The 16,406-nt window shown below is 38.4% G+C and overlaps 1 protein-coding gene across 7 annotated transcripts in view; it reads right to left on the reverse strand.

Annotated features, from left to right (window-relative positions):
- MND1 (meiotic nuclear divisions 1) overlaps positions 1-16,406 on the reverse strand; it is a 43,683-nt gene continuing 27,277 nt past the window's right edge. For 2 of the 7 annotated variants that reach the window (XM_075500424.1, XM_075500425.1), the window contains exons 7-9: positions 10,281-10,319; positions 1,983-2,027; positions 11-266 (exon numbers count right to left, since the gene is read on the reverse strand). In XM_075500424.1, coding sequence (XP_075356539.1) covers positions 160-266; positions 1,983-2,027; positions 10,281-10,319 — 191 coding nt within the window. In that variant the 3' untranslated portion in view covers positions 11-159. Of the gene's footprint in view, positions 267-1,982; positions 2,028-10,280; positions 10,320-16,406 lie in introns of all 7 variants that reach the window. The other 5 variants (XM_075500426.1, XM_075500422.1, XR_012775534.1 and 2 more) reach the window with 5 other exon arrangements.

Consider the following 16,406-nt stretch of genomic DNA (forward strand, 5'->3'; position numbering starts at 1 on the left):
AAATGCAACAAATATTTTTAGAATTTTACTAACTTTAACAAAAAACGGCAAATTAAAGTCTGGTCAGTTGTTTGGAGAGGATTCAGACACACATTTAAATGCCAACCGAGAATATTTAACAAACTATGTACAATTGTGTCAGCCATCAACTGCTGAATACTAATCAATGTAATCCAAATCTTCTGGGATTCCAAAACTTTTGTCAATTCTGCTCTCTTCGAATCCAAATTTACGTTTGGCCCAGGACTTTATTGAAAAGATGTTATCTGTAAACAGAATGAAAAACATTCAGTTTTTAATGTTTAGGAAAGAATGAATTATAGTCTTGGCTACAACAAAATCCTTCCATTTGTACTCTCTCTGTGTATATGAAAAAGGTACATAGTGGGGAACATTGTTATTAAGTAGATTTAGACTAGAAAACGGGAGACTTTTGCTAATGATATACTTTCACTCAGTACTAAGTAAAATATGTCTTCTTTTTTGGAGGTTACCTTTATCTTTTCTCGTTCCCCTTCTATGAGAAGACTGAAAGCTACAATTACAGTGTAAGCCTGCTATAGAGTGATGAGGAAAGTGTGAATATGCATAATAAGTATTCTATAGGTCCTTTTTCAACTAGACACCTACTGTGTGACTGTCTACAACTGTGAAAATCAGATTCAAAGTAACTACAAGGTCCTTTCTATTCCTGCATATGTTTGTTCAGATAATGTACATTGTTTGAAAATTAAAAAAAAGACATTCAAGTAGCTTTATTTTAGGCAGCATTTCTCTTTTAGCATCACATTACTATTATTTTAGCATATACATTCTCTTCAATGAAACACGAGTTTTCACTGCAGTATTGATTGAAACTCACTACTTCATTGCTAACACCCATAAATTGCAGCATTCCCTAAGACAGGAAGTGTTCTCTGTGTCTGCACACCTTAGAAATATTTTCTTTTCTTTAACCATCAGACATTTGGTTTTAAAACTGTCTCTTCAAAAGAAAAATATACTACAGCCTATAACCCAATTGTCTAATCAAACAGCAAAGTACTTTCTACAGGCTGCAGCATAGTTCCTTTAACTCTCTCAAGACCTTGAGAACAACAGCGTGTCATGAACAGTAGAAAGCCCTGACAACAGTACTCCCAGAAGTTATTTTCAAATACATAACTTTATTTCTCCATATGCAGTGAACAACCCAGTGCAAATGAAGATATAAAATAATAATAGTCAAGAGACTATGACAATGATATCCTGCACTTGGCATAATGGCTGATAGTGAGCAGTCCATCAGTAGTACATGAATTCTAAACAAACAAATTTCAAATAATACTCTAAATAATTAAAAAAAAAGTAAGGACATACATATTGCTTGCTCTGCAAAATGGAAATATATAGCAATATAGCAAAGCTAAGCAACAACAGAAAATTAAGTTAAACTTCCATACAAGCGTTATCACAGTAACCTTCCTCAAAACTGTGCAGCATTTTTCCTGCATGTCAAAGCTGATGAATTAGTTTTAGAAATACCTACTTTATATTAGCATCCATCATGTGGTAGCAGCAATAATGTTCCACAAAGCATTCTAGTCTTTAGAAACAGATGAAAATTCAGAAAAGAATAATTAAACTTTCTGAATACCTGGATACCACTATTTCCGGTCTCGTCCTATTAATGTTTTCCTCATCTCTAGAGATTTTAACTCAACCAAGAAAATAAGCTGCAGGTTTTAACATGGTGGGCAAGATAGCACCAGAACAACAAATATGTTTAGTTACTGAATGTACTTCACATCACATAACTGAGAAAATGAGGTTTTTTTGAATCATGATAATTTATAAGCAAAATATATTTCTGCATGTTTTTATCAGTGAAGGCTATCCTACATCAAGTCCTAATCAAATTTGAAATTCTTAACAATGAGTAGGTCTTTTACTGAAATTGCTCTAGTCTGAAGCTGTGTTAACCAATATAAATGCATACACACCAGTCCATCTATTGGCTGCCTCCTTGGCTATTTTGTTTGTTTGGCCTGAAATAGAGAAGAAAACAAACAAGCATACATCAGAGTAAAATCATACAATAGTTTCAAGGCACAGAGATTAAATTTTTATTGATGTCATTTTTAGGGAACCACACAATATAAGGAAGTTATTCTACTGCTTCCAAACCCTTCTGTTTTACACTTTTAAGGTTCCAGCAAGCGCAAAGCTAAATTAAAGAAAAACAGGAGTAAAGAAACATAAAAGACACCATATGAACAACTGAGTTTTGGAAGTGTATCTTAAAATAAAATAATCCTAGTTTGGTTTGCCTGGGGGCTTAATTGTCTGTACCAAGATTAGAACTAGATACATGGCCTGAAGATACTAGAGGCAAACAAGATGGAAAATATTTTATAATCCTCTCTATACATAAGTAATCCATCACATAGGTATACGTGACTCTATATAGATAAGGAAAAAGACAAGGGTAGCAGTCTATCACATTAATCCAAAAGTTTATCATATAGCTCTGGAAGGTCTCCCGGGCTTTGAGAACCCCCTCAATGAAATTAAGACAAAATAATGCTCCTGGTTATTAAACTTGGCTTCCCTCCCTTACCACTGCTCCAGATCTAAATACATAATAGTAAATTACCATTACTACAAATAGCTTTTATATAGTTTCCATAAGGCAAAACAGTACCAAGAAAAATTCCTTCTAGATCACCTTGCTCCCATTAAAATAAGTACTGAATCAAATCAAGCAGGTTGGTTTGTAACATGGGAATTTATCAGAATCATTATGGTTCTCACGCCTACACATAACTTAGTTATTCCCGTCAGTCTTGTTAATACTTGCATGATAATACTCATTTGAATGGTCAGCATGAAATTTGTCTCCGGGGTACTGAGAACTGAATATATGATCAAGTATCCATTGTTATAAAGATTATACTTCAGGCAAAATTAAATTATGTTGAAAAATCATCTGCTAGTACACAGGAAGCTAAGCACTCATTATTCTACCCTTAATACTTCAGTAAGTGATCTGAAAAATGTTTTAATCAGAGTAAAACACTGTTTCAAAAACACTGCCGTTTCTAGAAGTGGCCTACAATTAGAAAGCTTGGGCAGAGCATGGCAAGCAACTTGGCAAGCAAAAAAGAAAGATGGGCAAACAAAAAAAAAAAGGGAGTGGGCGAGAAGTTGGCATTTTTGCTTGTTTGCATGCACCAGAAATTCAAGTTATTCCTAGCTTGAGAGAGATATTCCTTATTTCCTTTGCTGACTGCTTGTTGCCACCCCCACTTGTTCAGTTCCATGACTGGCAGCGCTGACAACATACTGGCAGCCAATGGCATTTTGAACAATACTTTACATAATGCTACATAAAGCAAATCTGCAGAGTAAGGGCTTTCACTGGTCAAGATTTTAAATGTGTTAGTTATGATACTTCACTCAGCATTTTTCTGAAACTCTAGAGTAAAACTGGAAAGCCTTATTTGACTCCAAGTAATGAAGTTTGAAATAAAGGAGGGGGGAAAGTAGGATAGTATTAAACTCCGTGGATCCAGAGCTGCAAGGTGACAGCATCCTGGTGGTGGGTGAGCCAGCCTAGTCCACAGCAACTGCTAGATCTCAGCAGAAGCCTCTGCTTTGCTGGAAGCAGCTAACCATCTGAGTCCTGTGCTTCTGCATCACACAACAGCTCTAGGTTCTTGCAGCTTTCAGCATGCAGCCCTGTGCTTAAAACACAGTGACTGTATAGTACAGTGCATTAAAAAAAAATAGTGGCAGCATGGTGCATTGTCACCCTTCAAACATTGCTTATGCATGTTAAAATACACACATGCAATCATGTGTTTTTAAAATGTGACTTCTTACCTGTGTCAAAGAAAAGGCTGAGGTGACCAACAGATACAGGTTAGGCAACAGGGTGGTTAGAATGGCAGTGGCTGCCTATAACCGAGCTGTGGCTAGAAATGAAATCATGGTAGTAAGAGGAGGAAGCCTTAACGGGGAAATCCCACAATGGGCAGCACCTTCAATGACTTAAATAGCAGAGAAATAACAAAAAAGAACCCAACAAAAGAAACTCCTGAGAGTAAAAGTCATACAAATAAAATTATGAAATATTTTAACCGTGTCATTCTTTCCATGCACCACCTGGGACTGATCACAAACTAGCAGCAAAGTGGTAAAAGCGTGGAAGGATCACAAGTGGAGGCAGAACTTCAGGATGGGGAAGGTGACATTCAAACAACCTGGCTGAATATCAAAGAGGCTGCCTCAGTCCTTCAGAAGCTGGGAACACACATCTCCCGCATTATTCTGCTGCCAGGGGGCTCAGGGTTGGGGAAACAAGAGCCACTTGTAAAGCCTCAGGCACGTGACATCTTCAGGAAATGCATTCACGAGAGGCTGGGGCAAGTGTTTGCTGCTTGCGATTTCCCATTTACACTGGCTGGCCCACACGCCCATGTACACGATAGCACCATAGGGATGCAGGTATGGATTTACTCTGCCATGCTGAAAGTTGCTTAGACCATCAGGCACATTCTATCAACAGCAACGCCAGCTAGCTTGGACAGTTGCAAGGCACCTGCATGTTCCTCATGTCCAGCCTGAGCAAGCTCATGCAAACAAGACAGCTTGCACTGTCTCTTGTCATCAAGTGAGACTGTCGCTGCCACTGCTGTGGGTTGGCACTGCAGTCTGCTTAACCACTAATTCCTTCACTTAAGTTTTCCCCGTCACATTTCTTTTTTTAATTTGGGGTGAGGGAAACACACCTCACCCATTCTCCAGAAACTACTATGCCATCACTTCAGGTGTTGCCTCATGGCTATGGGCTGAGCATTTAGCTATCTGAAGGCAAGATTAAAGTCCCTTGGGATCAGGTTCAACCTTGCCTACAATTCCACTGCAGGATCTTGTCTGCCTGCTGTATCCAACACCATGCCTAAAAGAGGAAAGAGAAACAGGTATTGGCAGTTATGGACCTGCATTACCTGAAGACACCAGCTATATCTGCATCATCGCCAGCATATTCCAGAGGCCCTTGACTCCATCACAAGAACTGAGAGAAATGAAGGAATCTGCACCTTGACTACTTTCTGGAAACCTTTTATAGTTGCTTGTTGGAACTTTCATTTGTTATGTCACCTGTATGTGAACATGCATGGAGGGTGAGGGAAAGGAGGAGGAGTAAAACAGGCATCCCCCAGACACACTTACTGTATGTACTGATGTAACTCAAAGTCATGCTACTTCTGATTGCCTATTCTCTAGCTCCACAGGATCATGCAGCCATTGGCTTCCTAGTTTTTAGATTGCACTGAAAAAGGAAGCTTAAGACCTAAAGAAGACAATAGCATGGGAACGTAAAAATGCATACATCAAAGAAGAATCAGGACACAAACTCTGTGAACTGTAAAAAGGAGAAACTCAGAGACAGCGCTGAGGGCAACTGGCTAGCTGCCAAAACCACCACAACCATTGGGTCCCAAGCTCGGCTGGAGTCCTGCTGATCCTCCTGCTGACCACAGCTGCTCTATCAGAACTTGATTTTTGGCGCCTGCTAAATAGTGCTCCTGCTAAATAGTGTACAGAAGCTGTGCAAGACAATGAAAAGGCCAAATATGCAGAAGAGGTGAGCAATACAGGAGGCAACATATGTTCCAGATGCTTCCAGATGTTCTCATTACCACTATTAGGCCCTTGTTATGCTCTACTTTATATCTATAATACATCTGCACATAGGCTGACAATATATACAATTGCTGTCTGGAAGCAACAGAATAATCCATTTGTTCTGGACATTACATATTTATTTCACCAATTTGTGTGACAATGCATCAATAGACTTTCTTGCTCCCATGCCTGCAGGATACAAGTCATTCACTTGGCTGAGACACACACATGTATCCTCCGCTGACCAGTTGCAGGCATACTTGGCATTTTCTAAGCAGGAAAACAGAAGCTTGCATTTTTTCTCCTGAACTGAACAAAAGTAACCACTGTGTGTACAGCAATGCAGGACCCAGGAGCAGCATGGCTCGCAACATCAGTCTGTTATGTTAGCAAAACACACCTGGAAATATGCCCTAAAAACAGTGAAAGGCTAAGGGTCAAAGAGTTAGTTTTGACCAGTTCTCATGGAAGTGTCTTCTTCGCTCAACCCCAGGTATCTCTGGAGACCTGCAGGGAACTCAAAAAGCCCAGATTCTGAGAACTGAACCACTGTCCTAAGCATCTGTGATTGTCCTTATCACAGGCACAGTCTCCTGTATCCCCTTAGAGGAAAGCAAAGGTAGGGAAAGGAAGGCCCAGCAGCAATGAATGTCTAAAAAGAAAGTGAGGGAGGGTTGGAAACATGCTTTTTAATGCAGGCGAGTGACATTCTACCAGTGACCCGCAGGGATTCAGGAGCAGACCAGGAGACAGAGCTGACAAAAGGGCATGTGGACAGCTGTAAGAGGTGCAGTAAGAAGCCTTCTAAAGCAAATGGACAGCACCTGGTCAGGAGTGAAGGCCAGCAGCACAAAAACATTAACACAGCAATGTTTGTGAACAAATCTGAACTGGCAATATATATTGGCCCAAATCTTAGCACAGTCAGGCCACATTGTTTCTGATCTGACTCAGGAAGCCCTGTAGTCATTCTCAGGATACTGCAGAACTACAGCCTCCTCTCTCCTCCTTCCCCCAGATTCGCTCACTTTTTTCCTGGAAAGGGTGGTGGTGGAAATTAAAGGTCCTATTTGCATTCCAAAATGGAATGGCCAAAAACTGTTGAAGCTTCAAATATTTCCACAGGAGGGGAAGACCACTACATGCCTCATCAACACAATATATATGCTCCAGGAGACTTAGTCTTTCTATCAGACTTCAGACACTTCCATGGGTGAAAAACAATTGCAATAGCAACAACCACCACCATCTCCTCACAAACATTTTTCCAAACCTACTTTCAGGTTCTTTAAAAAGAGCTTAAGTCCTGCACATATCATTAAAGCAATACTAGAGAAGCAGTCACTGAATTATATTCAAAATCGGACTGAAAAGGTAACATATTCCAGCTCCAACAGCTATACTAAAAACATCTCAACAGCCAGAACCAGCTCACAACCACCTATAGACTTGGAAATGAAGAAAGAGCTGTAGCTTTCTTTCCTCTCCTAGCTTCTATTCTGGCATTTTCAGGATAACTTTAAGGATTATTGTAAGTAATGTTTTTATGTGTAAAGAAAATGTTCAGGTCCAGGAACCTCTATTTCTACAGAGTAACAAAAGCTAGTTATATTTATAAAACTAGCACAGTTTGGTGCCAGTTTTGACCTACCACAAATAATGCCACAAGAAAATTGTATGGATTTCCTCATTTAAGACGCATGACTGCAGAGGGAATGCCGAGCACCTTTTCGAGGAGACAGTCACCCATCAACCTGTGGGACTGACAGCAGATACATGCAAAATACAACTGCAGTCTTCAGCATGTGTGAGTGAGTAATTTTACAGTGTGAATCGCAATTCTTCTGCATGAAATGCACAGAACAGCTGCAACTGTTCTCACGGGCCAGTGAGGATTATTAGCCCAAAGATTCCCAATCTCTCTCATGAAACTGGTCAGGGTAAATTAATTGCATTAGGTGGATTTGAATTCCACTAATAATTCTGCATCCACTTAGACTGAATTTAAATATGAAAAATGGCAACTACTGTAAGAACAGTATGTGAGCTTGAATCTCCAATGACTGATTATCCATTCTGCAGTTATCCACTCTCCTGCTCACAGGCTGCCTTTGCTTCCCAGAAACCTTGTTTACCTTGCTATCATCACACTGTGACAGATTTGTGTTTCCCTACCTCTCTTAGAGGAGCATCATTATAATATCCTGTGATGCACAATTTCCAAAATCTTTCCCATTAATGAAAACGTCTCATGCAAATAAAGAGCCTGTCGCTAAAGGCCAGGGTAGAAGGTGAACATAGAAATTATACACCTGTCATCCACAGAGAGTACAAAAGCTAACTGCCTAGTAACTCCTACTGCCATGTCCATCCACAAACTGACACCAGAGACCCTGATCAAGAGACTGTAGCTTGCCATTGGAGACTGCTCGTGGCAATGATGTGATCAAGTGGCTTCTTTAAAGTCCATATTTGAGTATCCTTGAGACTAAGTAGTCTACAACACTGTCAACAGGGTAACTCACAACAGAGCAAGAACAGCTTCAGAAGAATGTTTTGTAACCATGTATTAGGCAGAGATACCTCTACACTATATGCAATCTTTACCTTCCCCCATGCTTCCCAAAGAGGTGTTTCCTCTTATAAGCAGAATAAAGAGCTCTTGTGTAGAAGAGTGATAGCACATCAGAATTATCAACTCCTTTGAATCCAAAATAACACGTCATTCTTCCCCCATACTCCAGTATCCCACATAACACTTATCCCCATGATGTTAATCAACAAGTCACAATGCTTCAGAATTCATGACTAAATTCAACTCAATGCATAGATATGATTTCTTATTTAAATGACATCACAAATTCAACAGAACCATTTATACTGACATATTACTAAATAATAAAAAGCAGTATCTCTTTTTACATTTAGACTCTGAATAAAGTTTCAGAATGACAAGAAAAAGTGTCGACTATTATGAAGCCTACGTACTGATCTACAACTATTTTGAAAAGCATAGAACATAAGCCATTTGTGATAGAAAAATACTCAAGAAATTTTGATATATGAATGAATTAAATTAGCATTTCTGTTGCAACAGTTCTGTTCATGTGTGTGTATATATATATATATGCTTGAAAATAAACCTAAGCAAATACATAACATAGTGCCAGTCTTGTCTATATGGTGAGACACAGCAGTGCATAGTAAAGCTACTAATAAGCTGGTCCACATCTCTCAAAAACTGCTTTTAAAGGGTCTGCGATATTTGTAAGCGTGTTTGAAAAAAGTGTCACGTCCCATCAGCAAAAGCTCCCTCTGTCCCATATGAAAAGGTCACACTGTCAAATTTCATCAGTATGTGCACAGTGTCTCTCTGAAAAACGTCCAACAGAATTTGTCAGAATTGCTACCAAAAGATTCCTCTATGCAAAATACATGCTCTTGCACTTAAGTTTACTGCATTCAGGTACCCTCAGAAAAAGACCATTTACCTTTCAAGCATTCTACCTGAAATCCCATGCCAAAATCTTAGTTGTATAACTAAAATACATCTACTCTTATCCAAAGAACAGAGGGAAGCTATGTGCTTACAAAAGGGAAGCAAACACACCAGCTTTCTGATGCAGGGCTCCCTAACAACACTTTGTTTCTCTTTCAGTGGACAACTCCTCCTTCCCCACTTCATTTACTAGTAAAAGCTCTGCACTCCATACCCACAGCAAACTGCTGGTGAACTGCATTTCACAAGGAGGCCCATCCCAGAGCACTATGCTTTTTGTCCAGTTTGGGATATCACTCCGCTGCATACCTCCTGTGGCACAGAAGTTGCAGAGAAGTCTCTGGAAGGCATCACAAGAGGTCCTCTGGTCTCTGTACCCATGACTCAATGCATGTCCAACCTTACCAATGCCATTTCTGAGGTGTTTGCAGCATGTCTTTAAGGTTTCCAGTGTTAGAGCTTTTACAACCTTCCCAGGCAATCTAGTTCTGCGTTTGATTACTGTCATCATTAAAATAGTTTTTCATCTAACTTCCCCCCCGCCCGAAATTTAAGGCTATTACTTACTGCTGAGTTCTCCACGAACCTGAGCAATAGGCTATTCCTTTCCTTCTTTGAAGGCAACATAAATAAGTGAAGCCCCCCAGGAGCAATCTTCTTTTGAGCCCTATTTTTGTAAAATTTTTCTCCTAGGATGTGGTTACTTGATGTCTCGTCTTTTTGTTCTACTCTGAATTCTCCCTAGTTAGCTACATACACACCTCTCAAGCAGGATATCCTATACTGACACAGTGTTACAGCTGAAGCCTCACTAATGCCAACTTGAGTAGAAAGACATTTCATACATCTCATTGCTGGCTATACTTCTGGTTCTGTAACTTAGTATGACGATTTCACTTTTCGTAACAAGCACGTCTTATATTCAACCTGTAAACTACTATAACCCTGATGTCTTTTTCAAACCCTCCACCCTTAACTGCTCCAGATCATTTACGTAACACAATATCCTTGAACGCGTATACGTCCTTGCACTTGCCACTACTGAATTTTATTCAGTGTTTTTTTTAGACTATCTTTGCAATTTGTCATGCTCGTTTTGTAATCTCACCTTGTCCTTTGTCCATGCAGTCTCTTCTAGTTTCGCCACCTGCAAAGGTAACAGAATATCTTCTATTCTATTATCCAGCTCATTAATATAAATACTGAGCAGATGCACGGACAGGACAGACTCTATTAGAATTTCATCGATTCTACCTCCCTTTCTGATACTGAATTACTAATGAATACACCTTGAGTACAATTATAAAGTAATTTGAGATTCACACTACTGCAGTTTCATCAAGATTCTGTTTCCCTAGCTTCCTTACTACAGTATTATGCAAAACTGAGTCAAAACACCAAAGACAAACTTGTCCCAGTCTACAAAGGTCTCTTACAGTGGCAAAGACAAAACCTCTGTGTCATCTAGGTGTTTCCAAATTGTTTCTCTGTTCCAGATTTTTTTTCTGATATCCTGTTCTTTCCAGTGAAACTAGCTCATAAGATGTTCAAGTAGGGAGTGGAGAAAAAAAAAAAACAAACAACATTGGAAATACTCTCAAATACACTACCAGTGCCAAGATTAGTCTTGCACGCACACAACCTGCCCTGCAAAATGTCTGCAGTTAAATAGCACAGAACAAGGTATCTATATTAGGAATATACACTGATAATATACGGTCCTAATCTAGATAAATCCATAACGAAAACATACTCTACCATCCCGTAACATATGGGAGATTTCCTAACATATGAGATTAGCAACACATTCTTTTAAACAAGGCCAGGGAAGACTACATTTGTCAGTCCCACAACTTAGCACTGAAGACAACAAGTTAAAAATCCACAATACCTTTCCTGACTTCATTTTGCATATGGAAGTCATGAAAAGATATAAACCAGTATTTTTTTTTAAAAAATCCCTTTGAACATCACCATAAGTTTATCAAAACAGTCTGAATGAATGGTACCATACACAACTAACCTAGCAGGTCTAATACTGGGAGAGAGAAGCAAAATAATCACTCCACAAAAGCCTTTTTGTTTCTTATATATATGATCTATAATTACTTCCCTTTGATGGTCTCTTCATGGCTTTAAAATATGGCCAAATGGATTGCTGCCGATTCATTTCTAAATCAAGGAGTATCATAAATGTAGTTACAAGTAGCCATTTTCCACATCACAAATTTTATCAAGTGTCTACCATTCCTAAGCAGCTCAACAACTTTTGCCATAAAGATTTACTGACTCAGACAAAAAAATTTTTCCCACATATTTCACCCATCTGCCTCTCACCCTACGTATTTTTTCTGCCATTCCAATATAAACAAATAAGAAACAAAATACACAGGAAGAACAAAAATAAGTCTTGTAAGGTCTCCCATTTAATTTTGAGAAAAGGTAACTTCCCAGAGTAGCCAATTTAAGGAGGGTGTTACATATGTTAGCTAAAGATTTGATCTTCCAACTGCCTCTTTTTTGAGCGTCCAAGTAAAACCCCACTGACAAAAGACAAACAATTTTAAAATTTGTTCTTTTTGTTTGTTTGTTTTGCTTAACCAGCTAAAATGCAGCTTCATTTTAAAGCAAGTTGGCATAAGTTGAAGGTCTCCAAGAAGGATAATCTTGCTAGTATCTGTTTGAGGTATGAAAACACACGTATGCATGTGTGTAAACATTTAGGACAGTTTTTCATTGCAGAGTAACTTCTTAGTTGGAGTCCAAACTTTAGGCCAAACACAGAGAAATTCTCTGAAACACAGGGAATTAGGGCCTTTTGCTGGAAGCCAAATGACCCTTCTGAACTTCAGCTTCCCAGCTTTAGTCAAAAGCCCCACATTTCATTTTAAGCTTTGCGCCTTCGAAATATATGTGCTGATGCATCTTAAGCTGCAGCAGTCTGTCCTGGTGGTCCTTCGCTCATTATTCTTCATGGCTATTATATTCTCCTTTCTTTCCAAGTGCCAGAAGCTGCTCACACATTTACCTACTCCTGTTCCCATCTCATTCAGTTCTTTCCAAATACATTTTTCTACGCAGTTCAATTCATTGCAGAGTTCAGGAAGATGCCTTTTGAAAATTTGTCACCTGATGTGCTCCTAGTTGGCCAGAGGATCCCTGGTTGCTCTTCAGGGCAACTACCAGAAGACAGACAATTCTGGGAGATGCGTGACAAACTACCACATATACAAAAGCTTTCTGAAGAAGCAGCTAAAGACTTCATCAGACAGACTGTTCGGTGGAAAGAGAGATTTCAAAGACCTGAGGAGAGTCCACCACAAGACAAGGATATAAATACCATCAGTTCCTAACTTGAGCTGACAACTCTGACTCGCTTGCCGTTATCACTGGTGAGCTGCAGCACAGGAATGAAAGGCCAAGGTGGGAACTCTTTAACCTACTTGTGTCAGGGAAGGTCCTTACACCTACCACGTTATGGCTGCAGCAATCACGGCCAGATTCCGCTCTGCAAGTGTTTGCTCTGTCGAAGGACCAGCAAGCGTTTTCAATAACTGAACTGCAAACAAGACTCCCTTGATTTTCAAGAGAAAAAGAAAATTGGAAGGGATGAAGATAAAGGAGCAGAAATACTGCTTAAACTTGCAATTCCTTCTCATTTGCTATGATTACTGAAGGAGCTTGGAGCATTAGTGATCAAGTATGCATTTGTAATTCCACTCATTAGTACCCTGTTCCTTTTTCGACTTTACTTAACAATTAAAATTTATGTTTACTGTTATTGTGTGTAACTATGATTACATACAAGTACATTTATAATTTTTAGAAAGAATTAGGAATAAAGTTATATTTAGTTTTGGTAAAGCATTGTGCTTTGTCTCTTAATGTAGCTTTTGAACAGGTAATTTAATTTGCCAACCTTCCAACCAAATGACAAGCCATTCAAAGAACAGCATAGGGAGCAGGAAAAGCATAAAAAAAAATAATCTTAGCTTGATGCAATTAGTCGAGTAAATGTGTTCTTTCATTCACATCTATATGCATACTGGTACTCCATGGTGAAGGAGGAAAAAGGAAAAAGGGGGGGGGGTGGGCTTTGTGGTTTTGTTTTTATTAGTAGCAGATAGCCCACAGGTTATGTACATGAACATGCATTGTCTATTTCCTGTCATATCCTCATCCAGATCTTCAGGAGATGAATACATTAAATATACAATTCTCTGCAAGATGAGACTAAGTAAAAAAAGGGGTGCCTGCTTTTAAATCTATTATTTTTCTGTTCTATTCTATGTTTTAAGCAAGTGTCTGGTTCACTCCAAAGAAAGCTTAGTTTAACCCTCTAAGGCTAACAGAAGTGTGAGTGGAGACACTAGTCTGACTTCAACAGACTGACTAATTTCTAATTGCAGACTCTTTGGTAATGGTATTGATGCATAAACCATAAAAAGCACAGCTTGTTTCTCAGATGCCAGGTGCATATTTCATGGTCAGTAGCTAAAAAACATCCTCTTAATTGCAAACTGAACATATTGGATCTAGAGGTGATTAGAAAAACACTCTCTATAGGCTTGTTCTGTACCCTATTGATCCTGGTGGCACCTAAACCGGGCTTAAAATTATTTGTAGACATTCACTTTTCCAAGTAAATCATTACATTTATAAAAATAGCTACTTAATAGTTCAGTAACTGAAAGCACTGACAAGGCTCTTTAGTTTAAAAAACCTTTCTGATATGTTTTCTGAACAATAGTCTTTGCCACAAAATATAAAAGAAACCCCATTAAACCATTCTGTAAATTATCAGCATTTTGTAAAATTTTGAGTAAAACTGATGCAACTCATTTTAAAGCCTCTCCATTAGCCAGGATAGTCTAATCTTCATTCCATTTCTTCACTACTGTTCCCCCTCTGGGAACAGGGGCTATTCTCAGTATTAGTAAGAAACCCAAAAAAGAATTTAGCACTTGATATTACGTTTTTGTAACATTAACTAAATCTATATGCATAACACATTTTCAAATTGATTTGAACCTAACAGTTAGAACATAATAGGTGGGTGTATCAACAAAAAAAATCCCAAACAAACAAAAAACCCCCCCAAACTCCAAACTATGCACCCCACAAAAGCCAGCAGCTAAGTCAACATTACCTTTTCAGCATTCAGCCTCAAGATATTAAGATGAATGAAGAAACTGGTAAACCCAGAACTATTTTCTCGTACTGTCTGTATATCCCGATATAATTCTTCACAACAGTTTGTCAAGCTGAAATTTTCAGTGTTTAGACACATCAGAATTAGAAATTTTTGAAGCGTCTACAATGAAAAAAGACACTTCAAGTACCTACTACATATAGCATGACATTTTCATGGTATTCAGTAAAGTCCGGATGTTTTCCCAAAATTTATTTTCATGCAGCCATTAGTTTTAGAAAATACTCTAACCCTGAACTGGACCAGTAGTGATGCCTCTGAGATCACACTTTCAGAGATTCAAAAGGATAACTATCTGGATATTTGTGGTTTGAAGTCCTGTCCATTTGAATCACTTGCGTCTCTTGCTACAGGGTAAAAATAAACAAAGAGAGCAGAAGTAAAAAGGTTGACACCAAAATTGCTACATTACCTGTGTTGTACCTGGCAGTTTGCTAATTTTTGAGAATACAGTTTGTCTAGACACGTTCCGATCACTGCTTTAAAGGTAAAAGCCTAAGACATAAAAATTATCAGTAATTGGACATTCTAAAAACATGCTAAATGAAACAGGAATGCTGACAGGCAACATCTAAGACCAGCCCCATAAATATGAGCAATGGAAACACTTACTTCAGTCAGTATGTAACTATTGCTGAGATTACTGTCCTATGCAAAGGCACAAAGTAACCAAAGCATGGCTACTGTGAAAAAAATAGCTAAGACCCAACAATGTTTTAATGTAGTATAAATCAACATTCCTCTAATTACAGTGGAAGAACAAGAAGTTTGAAATTCTAGGAATGTTTATGTTACAGTGAAGACTGAAAATGTTTAGCTGTTTACAGTTACAAGCTGGCCAACAACTCAGAGCAAAATCCGTATCATTTATACACTTAGGCTGCCAGACAAACCTTTCTATAAAATGAATTGTCAGAAAAATTTTATTAGCTCCCTAACATCTCTCTCTGGCAGGCAGAAAGAATTAAACTTACACAGGAGGTTAATCTTGATGTTACGTGGAGCTTTTTTATTAGCCTTATGAAAATCTGGATAAATTAGGAACTATTGAAAGCTTGCATTCTCCATGCCTTTGTCCTCTACCATAATCTTCAGGGAATCTAGCAGCATCACATGCCTGCACCAGCTGAAGCAGGATTACAAGTTTAACAGCAAAGATAATATCCCAGTATTTATTATTTATTTTTACTTCCGATGACTGCTGTCAGTTTTACTGCCTTTAGTGTTGAGGAAGAATTTATAACTCAATCCTAACTCACACAAGATGGCTTAAACAACATTTCCAAGTGGCAAAGACAAGCATCAACCACTGAACTGCAGTGGTCCTTAGAAGAAATCCATGTATTTTGCCATTCTAGATATAATTTTACAATCCTCTACCTGTAAAATGGAATTATGCAAATATACCCACAAGACCAGACTACTATGTAGCTTCCTCTAGTGGTCAGTCCCTAAATCTTGTTTCTTCTGCTATTTACTGTAGTTAATTGTTACATACAAATACTAAAATTCTGCTTTCAAATGCTGTAAACTTGGGAAGGCATTAGAGTTTATACTTCAGTGCTCTAATACAAAAGGCAAGGAAATTAAGCCAAAACATATAGCAAAACATTTGTTACTGATATTAAAAGGACAAGCAGTCAAGTCAGCAAAAAACTGAGTTAGTATTTTAGTATTCTGATTTGCCCCCTTGTGAATATGCATTATAGTATATTTAGTTACATGGTCAAACATGACTTTCCCACCACAAGACTCAGGAAGCAAGACAGATGTTCAGCTTTTAGTTGAGTCTTCAGCTATTTGCTATGAATCATCCAAACTTTGTTTTGACCCTGGAATTAGAGTGAGTGAGTGAGTGTGTGTGTTTTAATGAGGCTCATTGCTGTACAATGGGTTTGTTTCTGCAATATTCCTTTAAGGGAAAGAGCAATTAAAAAGGCATAGCAAAGCATTCACCAAATTTGAAGGCTACTGAAATCAGATGACAGTTTGATACACCCCTAAAATACCACAACAAAAATC

Source organism: Mycteria americana, chromosome 4, assembly GCF_035582795.1.
Source record: "Mycteria americana isolate JAX WOST 10 ecotype Jacksonville Zoo and Gardens chromosome 4, USCA_MyAme_1.0, whole genome shotgun sequence".
Taxonomy (NCBI): Eukaryota; Metazoa; Chordata; class Aves; order Ciconiiformes; family Ciconiidae; genus Mycteria; species Mycteria americana.